The sequence below is a fragment of the Mauremys reevesii genome, linkage group 24, assembly GCF_016161935.1.
Source record: "Mauremys reevesii isolate NIE-2019 linkage group 24, ASM1616193v1, whole genome shotgun sequence".
NCBI classification, from domain to species: domain Eukaryota; kingdom Metazoa; phylum Chordata; order Testudines; family Geoemydidae; genus Mauremys; species Mauremys reevesii.
In genome coordinates, this window is record NC_052646.1 from 21,111,974 (window position 1) to 21,124,529 (window position 12,556).

Here is a 12,556-nt window from a genome sequence, read left to right on the forward strand (position 1 = left end):
CCACCGCACAGATCCCATGGGACCCCGCCCCATGAGCCCCTCTGCCTCTCCCAGCGCTCAGCCCCACCCACCGCACAGATCCCATGGGACCCCATGAGCCCCTCTGCCTCTCCCAGTGCCCAGCCCCACCCACCACACAGATCCCATGGGACCCCGCCCCATGAGCCCCTCTGCCTCTCCCAATGCCCAGCCCCCACCCCCGGCACAGATCCCCTGGGACCCCCCATGAGCCTCTGCCTCTCCCAGCGCCCAGCCCCCCCCCACCGCACAGATCCCAAGGGACCCCCGCCCCCCATGAGCCCCTCTGCCTCTCCCAGCGCCCAGCCCCCACCCACCGCACAGATCCCATGGGACCCCACCCCCCATGAGCCCCTCTGCCTCTCCCAGCGCCCAGCCCCACCCACCGCACAGATCCCATGGAACCCCGCCCCATGAGCCCCTCTGCCTCTCCCAATGCCCAGCCCCCACCCACTGCACAGATCCCATGGGACCCCCGCCCCCCATGAGCCCCGCTGCCTCTCCCAGCGCCCAGCCCCCACCCCCCACACAGATCCCATGCCTCCACCCCATGAGCCCCTCCGCCTCTCCCAGCGCCCAGCCCCACCCACCGCACAGATCCCATGGGACCCCGCCCCATGAGCCCTTCTGCCTCTCCCAGAGCCCAGCCCCACCGCACAGATCCCATGGGCCCCCGCCCCTGCCTCTCCCAGCGCCCAGCCCCCACCCACCACACAGATCCCATGGGACCCCACCCCCCATGAGCCCCTCTGCCTCTCCCAGCGCCCAGCCCGCTTCCGCCCAGACTCTCCCTCACCTGCAGGCCATTGCAGATCTCACTCAAGAAAACGGGCTCATCCCGGCACAGCAGGTCCACGATGCGCTCCAGGAAATCAGCCAGGACTGGAGAGAGAGGACAGACCAGGATTCGGTGGGCTGGGGGCTCCTGTCCACCCTGGTCTGGCTCAGGTACTGAGGTTTGTGCAGCTGCTGAAGGGTGGGATAGGACTCCTGGGTTCTGGCCCAGGCTCTGCGCTGGAGGAGCTTGGGCAAGTCACAGCCCTGCTTTGTGCCTCAGTTTCCCCTGCTGTACAAGGGGGACAATGGTGCTGACCCCTTGGAAATGGATGGCTGGGAAGCACTAGAGAAGAGCCAGGGATCGTTATCGTTACAGGCAGCTGAGTCCCTCGTTCCCAGCCATCGAGGCTGGTGATTTTCCAGCCCGAGGATGAGGCCAGAACTGGGCGACTGATGGGCTTTCGGGTCCTGGCAATTCCAAAAAAACCAAATTGTTTCCGATCGAACGAAAGAATAAAACTGCTCAGAACTTCCAGCCAACTGAAAAGCCAAAAACCTGACACTTCGGGTCAAAGGGAACGTTCCACCGACACCCCGAGAGCCCCAGGCTTTGGGGACAGTTTTTCAGTTTAAATAAAATAGGAAATCTGAAAATGGAAAGTTGTTTTGAACCAAAAAACAGATTTCTGCCATTTTGGGAAGTTTGGGGTTTTTTTCCCCTACACCAACAATATGGAGAAAGCAACGGGAATTCAGGGGAAACGTCTCTGCTGCCAAATCTGCATTTTTCATCAAAAAAATTTGTCCAGCAGTACCCAGGTTCCTGAGTTTTCACCTAGAATTATCACTGCTATTTATTAGGTGTATTACGGTAGTGCCCAGGCGCCCTGGTCCTGGCACACGACCCGGTTGCGCTAGGCGCTGTACACTAGGATTGCTATTTATTAGGTGTTTTACGGTAGCACTGAGGCCTCCCGGTCTGGGCCCATGACCTCATTGCGCTAGGTGCGGTACAGACATCCCACAGGCTGCTCACCCACCCCCAGCCAGACACTTACAGGCCCCATCAACCGCTCTGTTCCCCACCACAGTCTTAGGGCTCCGGCTCAGGGCGTAGTCCTTAAAACGCCCCATCTGCTCCTGGAACATGGGGTGCAGCTGGCCTGCGGGAGACGGCGGCTCGCCCTGCCCTCCATCCCCTCGGGGGGAGCAGAAACGGAACAGCTTCCGGCAGGGGAAGAACCTCTGTACGCAGCTGGACGGGGAGTCCTCCGAATCTGCGAGAGAAAGGGGGCGGCGGTGAACCCTGGGGTCACACCGAGAGGCAGGGGATGCTGAGGGCAGAGATGTGGCCGCTCTGGGGCAGGACACGACGGCTGTTGACACATGGACCCCTCCTGCAGCATGGAGATGCAGCCACCTCTGGGATGGGGGGTGGGGGCTGTTTATACAGAGACCCCTTGCCCAGCGCGGAGATGTGGCCGCTCTGGGGCAGGGGGTGGGGGCTGTTTCACACCAGCGCTCATTTAGGACAGGAAGTGAAGCGGGCTCCTGTACCCCTCTGAGACGGCAGGGGTGAGTAGGGGAGGCAGGATGGAACCTGAGCCGGGCTGGGGACCCGCCCGGACGCCAGGGTTCCCCTCCGCTGGGGAAGGGCCCCGATGGCCATGCACCTTGCGGGGAGCTGAGAGCCGAGTCCAGCTCGTGGTCCGTGGCTTCCAGCACCTCGTCCAGGCAGGGGTCGGGCGCCACGTCCCGCAGGCACCACACGAAGTCGGGCAGCACGCTGCTCAGCAGGAAGCTGTTCTCCCAGGGGCACTCGTCCAGCACGCGCACCACCCGGGGCAGATCCCTCACGCACCTGCGGGGGGCGCCGTGAAGGGAAAGACAGGGCCGAGCGACGGGAACCGAACCAGGCGGAGGGTGAAGGGGGGGTGGAATGGGACATGGGGCCTGTCCCCTCTGGGTCACCAGCTCCCATCCGGCCCCAGGGCAGGGACGGGCTGGCTCAGGGGGGTAGGGAACGGGAGAAGGGGCCTTTCCCCTCCAGGGGCGCCGGTCCTGCTCCAGCCCCAAGCTGGGGGGACCAGCTGGCACAGGGGGGCAGGGAACGGGACACGAGGCCTTTCCCCTCCAGGGGCGCCGGCCCCAGAGCGGGGGGGGGTCGTGCTGGGAAGGATACGTCAGGCGGTCGAGCTGCCTCTGGGGGTCGCCCTCACTCCTGCTGTTATAGACAAAGACGCTGCTGAGCAGCACGTTCAGGAGGAAGAGTCGGGAGAGCTTCGTCTCCTCGCCCTGCAACGGCATCGAGAGGCCATGAGCAGCGGGGCCTGAGCACGGCACCCACTGCCCTCCCAGAGCCGGGAGAGAACCCAGGAGTCCTGCCTCCCAGCCCCCCTCCTCTGACCATGTGTGACGTTATTGATATAAATGGGGACCATATAGAACATGGGTTGCAACCAAGGTCCTGTAGTGGCACCAAATCCTAAGTAAAGGGGGTCATATAAGGTGTCTAAGACCAGGTTCCGGGTTGCTGGTTATAATTATGCTGTCTGTATGTCTCTATCATTTTTAGTTGAAGTTATGAATGTTGGCTCTATGCTGTCAATATTTCAAGTTTGTGCTGTGCTTCTGGGGGAAGCCTCCCAGACAAGCTGGTGTTAGCTCTGCCTAGCCTGTTTGATGGCCCATTAAGGACCATTAAGGACACAATGGACCCATGGAGAGAAGGCAGACCCGCCTTGTGACTCAGCAAAGTATGCAGGGACTGGCTCATGTGACTCAAGGCTCCATTTTGCTGTAAAATTCCACAGTGAAGACAAAGGGATTCTTACACCTGGAAAAGTCTATATAAGCCTGATGCTTCGTCTCCATCTTGTCTTCAATCCTGCTTCTGACCTCTGGAGGGACTTTGCTACAAACTGAAGCTCTGCACAAAGGACTGAAGGACCCATCCCAGTGGGGGATGTTTTCCAGAGACTCAATTTGAACCTGCAGTTTATGCCATCACTGCTGCAAGCCTGAACTAAGAACTTTGCCATCACTGTATGTAATTGATTCCATTTAACCAATTCTACCTCTCTTCTCTACCTTTTTCCCTTTGTAAATAAACCTTTAGATTTTAGATTCTAAAGGATTGGCAACAGCGTGATTTGTGGGTAAGATCTGATGTGTATATTGACCTGGGTCTGGGGCTTGGTCCTTTGGGATCGAGGGAACCTTTTTCTTTTATTGGGGTGTTGGTTTTCATAACCATTTATCCCCAGGACGAGTGCACTGGTGGTGATACTGGGAGACTGGAGTGTCTAAGGAAATTGCTTGTGTGACTTGTGGTTAGCCAGTGGGGTGAGACCAAAGTCCTTTTTGTCTGGCTGGTTTGGTTTGCCTTAGAGGTGGAAAAACCCCAGCCTAGGGCTGTGACTGCCCTGTTTAAGCAGTTGGTCCTGATTTGGCACTCTCAGTTGGGTCCCGCCAGAATCGCTCCGTCACACCATGGCACCCCACTGCCCTCCCAGAGCACCCCACTGCCCTCCCAGAGCCGGCAGAGAACCCAGGAGTCCTGCCTCCCAGCCCCCCTCCTCTGAGCACGGCACCCACTGCCCTCCCAGAGCCGGGACAGAACCCAGGAGTCCTGGCGCCCAGCCCCCACCCTCTGACCATGGCACCCCCACTGCCCTCCCAGAGCCGGGAGAGAACCCAGGAGTCCTGGTGCCCAGCCCCCACCCTCTGACCATGGCACCCCACTGCCCTCCCAGAGCCGGGAGAGAACCCAGGAGTCCTGCCTCCCATCCCCCCGCCTCTAACCATGGCACCCCACTGCCCTCCCAGGGCCGGGAGAGAACCCAGGAGTCCTGGCGCCCAGCCCCCACCCTCTGACCATGGCACCCCACTGCCCTCCCAGAGCCGGGAGAGAACCCAGGAATCCTGCCTCCCAGCCCCCCTCCTCTAACCATGGCACCCCACTGCCCTCCCAGAGCCAGGAGAGAACCCAGGAACCCTGCCTCCCAGCCCCCCTCCTCTAACCATGGCACCCCACTGCCCTCCCAGCGCCGGGAGAGAACCCAGGAGTCCGGCCTCCCCTCCCCCCTCCACTACCCATGGCACCCCACTGCCCTCCCAGAGCCGGGAGAGAACCCAGGAAACCTGCCTCCCAGCCCCCCTCCTCTGACCACGGCACCCCACTGCCCTCCCAGAGCACCCCACTGCCCTCCCAGAGACGGCAGAGAACCCAGGAGTCCTGCCTCCCTGCCCCCCTCCTCTGACCACGGCACCCCACTGCCCTCCCAGAGCCGGGAGAGAACCCAGGAGTCCTGCCTCCCAGCCCCCCTCCTCTGAGCACGGCACCCCACTGCCCTCCCAGAGCCGGGAGAGAACCCAGGAGCCCTGCCTCCCAGCCCCCCTCCTCTGACCACGGCACCCCACTGCCCTCCCAGAGCCGGGACAGAACCCAGGAGCCCTGCCTCCCAGCCCCCCTCCTCTGACCACGGCACCCCACTGCCCTCCCAGAGCCGGGACAGAACCCAGGAACCCTACCTCCCAGCCCCCCTCCTCTGACCACGGCACCCCACTGCCCTCCCAGAGCCGGGAGAGAACCCAGGAGTCCTGGCTCCCAGCCCCCCTCCTCTGACCATGGCACCCCATTGCCCTCCCAGAGCCGGGACAGAACCCAGGAGTCCTGGCTCCCAGCCCCCTTCCTCTAACCATGGCACCCCACTCCCCTCCCAGAGCTGGGGAAAGAACCCAGGAGTCCTGGCTCCCAGCCCCCTGCCGCACACACACTCTAACCACTAGACACCACTACCTCTTGCTCGGAGAATCCTTCCGTGTCCAGCAGCACCAGGGCCTGGTCGGGCTGAGTCGGGTGGGGCAGGCACCACACCCAGATCCCCGGGGAGCGGGGGAAACCTGTGGGGAGAGAGAGGGGCACGGGGGAGAGGGGGTCAGGGGAGGCCCAGGCAGAGGGGTCACGGAGGCGCACGTGGAGGGATGGGGAGGCCCAGGCAGAGGGGGACGGGGGAGGCCCCAGGCAGGCGGAGGGATAGGGGAGGCCCAGGCAGAGGGGTCAGGGAGGGGGGTCGCCCAGGCGCCAATGGAGGCTCAGCGAGGCCAGCGGTGGGATAGAAACGCGGCAATACAGCCTGGCAGGGCCCGGCGAGGCCGACGCGACGCCAGCAGCCCCCGGCGCTGGGGCAGGACCAGCAAAGTGAGACCAGCCCCGACAGGGTCTGTCTGAGCCCCGACGCTGCGATTCCCTGTGACCATCCGGCCTGATCCCTGACAGCCCAGCCCAGGGACCGGCCCCCAAACCAGCCCAGAGCCGGTCGCCGGGAGACCTGCCCCGTCTGCGACGGAGATGCTCAGCACGCGGCTCTCCTGGTCAATTCCCCTCACCGGCCCCAGCTGACGCCTTATTCCAGCCTGAGCGTATCCAGACAACCCTTCCCGCCGGGGCTCCCCTCCCCGCTTCCTGCCGGGCTCCTCCCCGTCCGCTGGGCTCCCTCCCCCGTCCCCCCATGGGTCACGGCCCCCCTTCCTGCTGGGGCTCCTCTCCCCGCGTCCCGCCGGGGCTCCCCTCCCCTTCCCGCTGGGGCTCCTCCCGCTTCCGCTGGGCTCCTCCCCGTCCCGCCGGGGCTCCCCTCCCCCCGTCCCCCATGGGTCACGGCCCCCCGTCCCGCCGGGGCTCCCCTCCCCCCCGTCCTGCCATGGGTCACATCCCCCACTTCCGAGGTCTCATCCTCGGGCCTCTGCGGAGCTGGGAGGGCCAATGTAGGCGCCCGCCCTGGCGCTGCGCAATATCCCCCTTTTTCTCCCCACCCAGCGACACGCTGCGCGCTGCCCCTCACTCGCTTCCCCGGCCTGGCCCTCCGGAGCAGCCCGGCCCCCTCTGGCCGACGCCCCAGCTGTGCCAGGGATCCTGCCGCGGCTCCGGGCAGCCAGTGCAGCCAGGACTCCCCACTCCGTGTTCCCCACGCTCCTCGCTCCAGGGCTCAGACATCGGAGACACTGGGTGGACTGGTCCCCCCCAAGTGCAGCTTCAGCTCTGTCCAGGGCTGGGGGAAGCGCAGGCAGGGCGTGGGGGGAGGCAGAGGGTTGGTGGAGGCCCCGGCAGGGGGATCGGGGGAGGCCCAGGAGGGGGTCGGGGGAGGTCCAGGGGATGGGGAGGCGAGGCAGAGGGGTGGGGTGAGATGGGGAGGCGCAGGCAGAGGGTGGAGGAGGCCCGGCGGGGGATCTGGGGGTCGGGGAGGCCCAGGGGATCGGGGAAGCCCAGGAGGGGGTCGGGGAGGCGCAGGCAGCGGGAAGGGGTGAGATGGGGGAGGCCCAGGCAGAGGGGTGGGGTGAGGTGAGGGAGGCGCAGGCAGAGGGTTGGTGGAGGCCCCGGCAGGGGGATCGGGAGGCCCGGGGGCCGGGAGGGGGCCCAGGGGATGGGGAGGCGCAGGCAGAGGGGTGGGGTGAGGTGATGGAGGCACAGGCAGGGGAAGGGGTGAGATGCGGGAGGCGCAGGCAGGGGAAGGTGAGATGGGGAGGCGCAGGCAGAGGGGTGGGGTGAGATGGGGAGGCCCAGGCTGAGGGATGGGGTGAGATGGGGGAGGCCCAGGCAGAGGGGTGGGGTGAGATGAGGGAGGCCCAGGCAGAGGGGTGGGGTGAGATGGGGAGGCCCAGGCAGAGGGGTGGGGTGAGATGGGGAGGCGAGGCAGAGGGGTGGGGTGAGATGGGGAGGCCCAGGCAGAGGGGTGGGGTGAGGTGAGGGAGGCCCAGGCTGTGGGGTGGGGTGAGATGGGGGAGGCGCAGGCAGCGGGGTGGGGTGAGGTGATGGAGGCGCAGGCAGAGGGAAGGGGTGAGATGGGGGAGGCCCAGGCAGAGGGGTGGGGTGAGGTGATGGAGGCCCAGGCAGGAGAAGGGGTGAGAGGGGGCAGGCCCAGGCAGCGGGGTGGGGTGAGGTGATGGAGGCCCAGGCAGGGGGAAGGGGTGAGATGGGGGAGGCCCAGGCAGAGGGAAGGGGTGAGATGTGGGAGGCCCAGGCAGGGGGAAGGGGTGAGATGGGGAGGCCCAGGCAGGGGGAAGGGGTGAGGTGATGGAGGCGCAGGCAGAGGGAAGGTGAGATGGGGAGGCCCTGGCAGGGGGTTGGGGTGAGGTGAGGGAGGCGCAGGCAGAGGGTTGGTGGAGGCCCGGCAGGGGATCGGGGAGGTCCGGGGGCCGGGAGGGGGCCCAGGGGATGGGGAGGCGCAGGCAGAGGGGTGGGGTGAGGTGATGGAGGCGCAGGCAGAGGGAAGGGGTGAGATGGGGGAGGCGCAGGCAGAGGGTTGGTGGAGGCCCCGGCAGGGGATCGGGAGGCCTGGGGGCCGGGAGGGGGGCCCAGGGGGATGGGGGAGGCGCAGGCAGAGGGGTGGGGTGAGGTGATGGAGGCGCAGGCAGAGGGGTGGGGTGAGGTGATGGAGGCGCAGGCAGAGGGTTGGTGGAGGCCCCGGCAGGGGGATCGGGGGAGGCCCGGGGGGGGCCGGGAGGGGGGCCCAGGGGGATGGGGGCGGCGCAGGCAGAGGGGTGGGGTGAGGTGATGGAGGCGCAGGCAGAGGGAAGGGGTGAGATGCGGGAGGCGCAGGCAGAGGGTAGGGGTGAGAGGCGGGAGGCCCAGGCAGAGGGGTGGGGTGAGGTGATGGAGGCGCAGGCAGAGGGACGGGGTGAGATGGGGAGGCCCCGGCAGTGGGGTGGGGTGAGGTGATGGAGGCCCAGGCTGAGGGGTGGGGTGAGATGGGGGAGGCCCAGGCAGAGGGGTGGGGTGAGATGGGGGAGGCCCAGGCAGAGGGAAGGGGTGAGGTGATGGAGGCGCAGGCAGAGGGAAGGGGTGAGATGGGGAGGCGCAGGCCGCGGGGTGGGGTGAGGTGATGGAGGCGCAGGCAGAGGGTTGGTGGAGGCCCCGGCAGGGGATCGGGAGGCCCGGGGGCCGGGAGGGGGCCCAGGGGATGGGGAGGCGAGGCAGAGGGGGTGAGGTGATGGAGGCGCAGGCAGAGGGAAGGGGTGAGATGGGGGAGGCCCAGGCAGAGGGGTGGGGTGAGGTGATGGAGGCGCAGGCAGAGGGGTGAGGTGAGGTGATGGACGCCCAGGCAGAGGGAAGGGGTGAGATGGGGGAGGCGCAGGCAGGGGGAAGGGGTGAGATGCGGGAGGCGCAGGCAGAGGGAAGGGGTGAGATGGGGGAGGCGCAGGCAGAGGGGTGGGGTGAGGTGATGGAGGCGCAGGCAGAGGGAAGGGGGAGCAATGGGGACCCTTCACCTTCGCCCTGCCCCACCAGCCGGTCCAGGAGGAAGGATTTCCCGGTGCTGCGGGGCCCGAAGACGGCGAGGACGTGGAGGGGCCGGGCGAGGACCCGGAGCAGGCCCAGGGCAGCCGGGTTCACCCGCAGGGCTCCAGAGCTGGGCACCGGCTCTACCAGGCAGACGGGCTCCATGGCGTCCATGGGGGGGCCGGGCGCAGGGGCTGGGGGAGAGGGACAGTGTTACACCACAGGCTGTGCAGCGGGGATGCCCGTCGCCCACAGAGCCTGGCCCATATCTGGGAGCCACAGCGCCAGGGGTCTGGCCAATCGCTCGGGCCCCTCTGCTCTCTGGGAGCAGGACCAACCCAGGGCCCCGGCCCCAGACCTGTGCTGCGGAAGGAGGGATTTGTGGGTGTTCGGCCAGCTAGTACCACCAGTTCCAGGCCCACCCCAGGGCACCCCCTCTGCACAGGGAGGGGGCAGAAGGGACCCGCTCTCCAGCCACACGGCCCCTCCGCAGGAAGCTGACTGACCCTGTTTCAAAGAAGGGGAAACTGAGGCACGGAGTAGGGGCAAGGCTGATGACAGATCCCAGCCCCCGCTGCTCTAACCCACTAGACCCTGCTCCCCTCCCAGAGCCGGGGAGAGAACTCAGGAGTCCTGGCTCCCAGCCCCCCCTGCTCTAACCACCAGCTCCCGCTCCCCTCCCAGAACCGCAGGGAGAACCCAGGAGTCCTGGCTCCCAGCCCCCCCTGCTCTAACCACCAGCCCCCATTCCCCTCCCAGAGCCGGGGAGAGAACCCAGGAGACCCCCTTGCTCTAACCACCAGCCTCCCCTCCCAGAGCCAGGGAGAGAACCCAGGAGTCCTGGCTCCAGACCCCCCTGCTCTAACCACCAGCCCCCTCTCCCCTCCCAGAGCCGGGGAGAGAACCCAGGAGTCCTGGCTCCCAGCCCCCCCTGCTCTAACCACCAGCCCCCCCTCCCCGAGCCGGGGAGAGAACCCAGGAGTCCTAGCTCCCAGCCCCCCCCCCGCTCTAACCACCAGCCCCCTCCCAGAGCCGGGGAGAGAACCCAGGCGTCCTGGCTCAAACCTGGCTGGGGCCGTGCGAGGAACCCCAGGCTGGAGCCGAGCTGCCGCAAGCTGTGAAGTGCCCCGGGCTGTGGGCAGCGGGACTTTCACTTTCTCTTTCGTGGCCGACGACACTTCCCCCCCCCGCCCCGCCGCAGTGAAGCTGCGTTAAGTCAGTGCGGGCTCCGGCGGCACCTTAGAGACTAACCGATGGATTTGGCTAGGAAGCGGCTGCAAATCACTGGGCTCGTCTGTACGGTGCCAGCGGCCTCCTCGGCGGTTCTGTGCATACAGACTAACACGGCTACCCCGAGACTGGGCGTTACATCAGTGACCCTACCGGGGAGCCGGGACTCCTGGGTTCTCTCCCTGGCTCGGGGGCGGGGGTGGGGTCCAGGACTCCTGGGTTCTCTCCTGGCTCGGGGCGGGGTGGGGCCCAGGACTCCTGGGTTCTCTCCCTGGCTCGGGGGCGGGGTCCCGGACCCCTGGGTTCTAGCCTGGCGCGGGGGCGGGGTCCAGGACCCCTGGGTTCTCCCTGGCTCGGGGACAGGGGTGGGGTCCAGGACTCCTGGGTTCTCTCCCTGGCTCGGGGCGGGTCCAGGACCCTGGGTTCTAGCCTGGCGGGGCGGGGTCCAGGACCCTGTTCTCTCCTGGCTCGGGGGCAGGGGTGGGGTCCTGGACTCCTGGGTTCTCTCCCCGGCTCGGGGGCGGGGTCCAGGACCCCTGGGTTCTAGCCTGGTCCAGGACTCCTGGGTTCTCTCCTGGTTCGGGGGCAGGGGTGGGGTCCAGGACTCCTGGGTTCTCTCCTGGCTCGGGGGCAGGGGTGGGGTCCAGGACTCCTGGGTTCTCTCCCCAGCTCGGGGGCGGGGTCCAGGACTCCTGGGTTCTCTCCCTGGCTCGGGGGCGGGGGTGGGGCCAGGACTCCTGGGTTCTCTCCCTGGCTCGGGGACAGGGGTGGGGTCCAGGACTCCTGGGTTCTCTCCCTGGCTCGGGGAGGGGAGTTTGAAGCTCTGTTCAGCACTGATCTGTTATTGCTCATGTCGCTGCTGCCACCATCAGGAACTAAATGAGAACGAGAAACGATTCCCCCGCCCCCGCTGCTGAACAAACGCTAGACTGGCAGCCCCCCGTGCAGACACCCCCTCGCCCGGCGCAGGACGCGGCCCCGCTGGGGTGGGGCAGGGTTGGTTATACGGGGACCCCTCGCCCGGCGCAGGACGCGGCCCCGCTGGGGTGGGGTAGGGGCTGGTTATACGGGGACGGGGTGGGGACTGGTTATATGAGGACCCCTCACCCGGCGCAGGACGCGGCCCCTCTGGGGTGGGGCAGGGGCTGGTTATAGGGGGACCGGGTGGGGGGTGGTTATAGGGGACCCCTCGCCCGGCATTGGGACATGGCCCCTCTGCAATAGGGCACGGCAGCAACTTACCACCATGACCAGTAGCACTTTGGGACAGGAAGTTAAGGGCAATGTCTTACCCGCTGACTGTGCAAAGGCCGAGCTGAGTCCCTCAGCGGGGATTTAGTGGAGAACTGAGACCAGCGCCCCAACCTGGGGAAAACAGTCCTGGCCTTAGGGCTAAGACCACTCTGCCATTTCTGCTGGGCCAGGCTGCAGCCCCCAGCATGCACCACTGCATGCTGGGAGCTGCCGCCTCCATGGGCTGCTCTGCGGTGGTGCATGCTGGGAGCTGCCGCCTCCATGGGCTGCTCTGCGGTGGTGCATGCTGGGAGCTGCCACCTCCATGGGCTGCTCTGCAGTGGTGCATGCTGGGAGCTGCCGCCTCCATGGGCTGCTCTGCGGTGGTGCATGCTGGGAGCTGCCGCCTCCATGGGCTGCTCTGCGGTGGTGCATGCTGGGAGCTGCCGCCTCCATGGGCTGCTCTGCGGTGGTGCATGCTGGGAGCAGTTGCCTCCATGGGCCCCACACAAGCAATGCCTGCTGGGAACTGTCCCCTCCCTAGGTCATGTGGGAGCAGTGCATTCTGGGAACGCTTTACCTCCATGGGTTCCAGCAGAGTATGACCCTTTCAAAGGCCAAACCTCAGATGAAGCAGTGCATTCTGGGAGCTGCCATCCCCACAGGCTACATTGCAGCATTGCATGATGGGAGCTATTGGCTCTGGGAGCAGTGATTGCTGGCGGCCCTCACCTCCATGGGCTGCACTGGTGCACTGCATGCTGGGAACTACTCCGCCTCCATTGGCTGCACTGGTGAACTGCATGCTGGGAACTACTCCGCCTCCATTGGCTGCACTGGTGCATTGCATGCTGGGAATTATTATCTTGGTGGGGCCCCTCCAGAGACATGTGCATCCTGGGGGATGGCACCTCTATGGGGCAGTGTTTCAGCCCCCTATTTACCCAGTGTTTCAGTCCCCATCTCTACCCTTTTATCCCCCCCCCCAAAAAAAATGGTTCTGTCCCTATTTGCACAATGGTT

At 66.1% G+C, this 12,556-nt stretch overlaps 1 protein-coding gene across 7 annotated transcripts in view; it reads right to left on the reverse strand.

The window, feature by feature from the left end:
* The window catches only part of LOC120390158 (guanylate-binding protein 1-like), a 33,070-nt gene that overhangs the window by 20,450 nt on the left and 64 nt on the right, over window positions 1-12,556 (reverse strand). For 2 of the 7 annotated variants that reach the window (XM_039512511.1, XM_039512510.1), the window contains exons 1-7: window positions 12,114-12,249; window positions 9,061-9,264; window positions 5,597-5,700; window positions 2,978-3,090; window positions 2,469-2,656; window positions 1,854-2,072; window positions 815-900 (exon numbers count right to left, since the gene is read on the reverse strand). In XM_039512511.1, the coding sequence (XP_039368445.1) occupies window positions 815-900; window positions 1,854-2,072; window positions 2,469-2,656; window positions 2,978-3,090; window positions 5,597-5,700; window positions 9,061-9,264; window positions 12,114-12,213 (1,014 nt within the window). In that variant the 5' untranslated portion in view covers window positions 12,214-12,249. The other 5 variants (XM_039512513.1, XM_039512512.1, XM_039512515.1 and 2 more) reach the window with 5 other exon arrangements.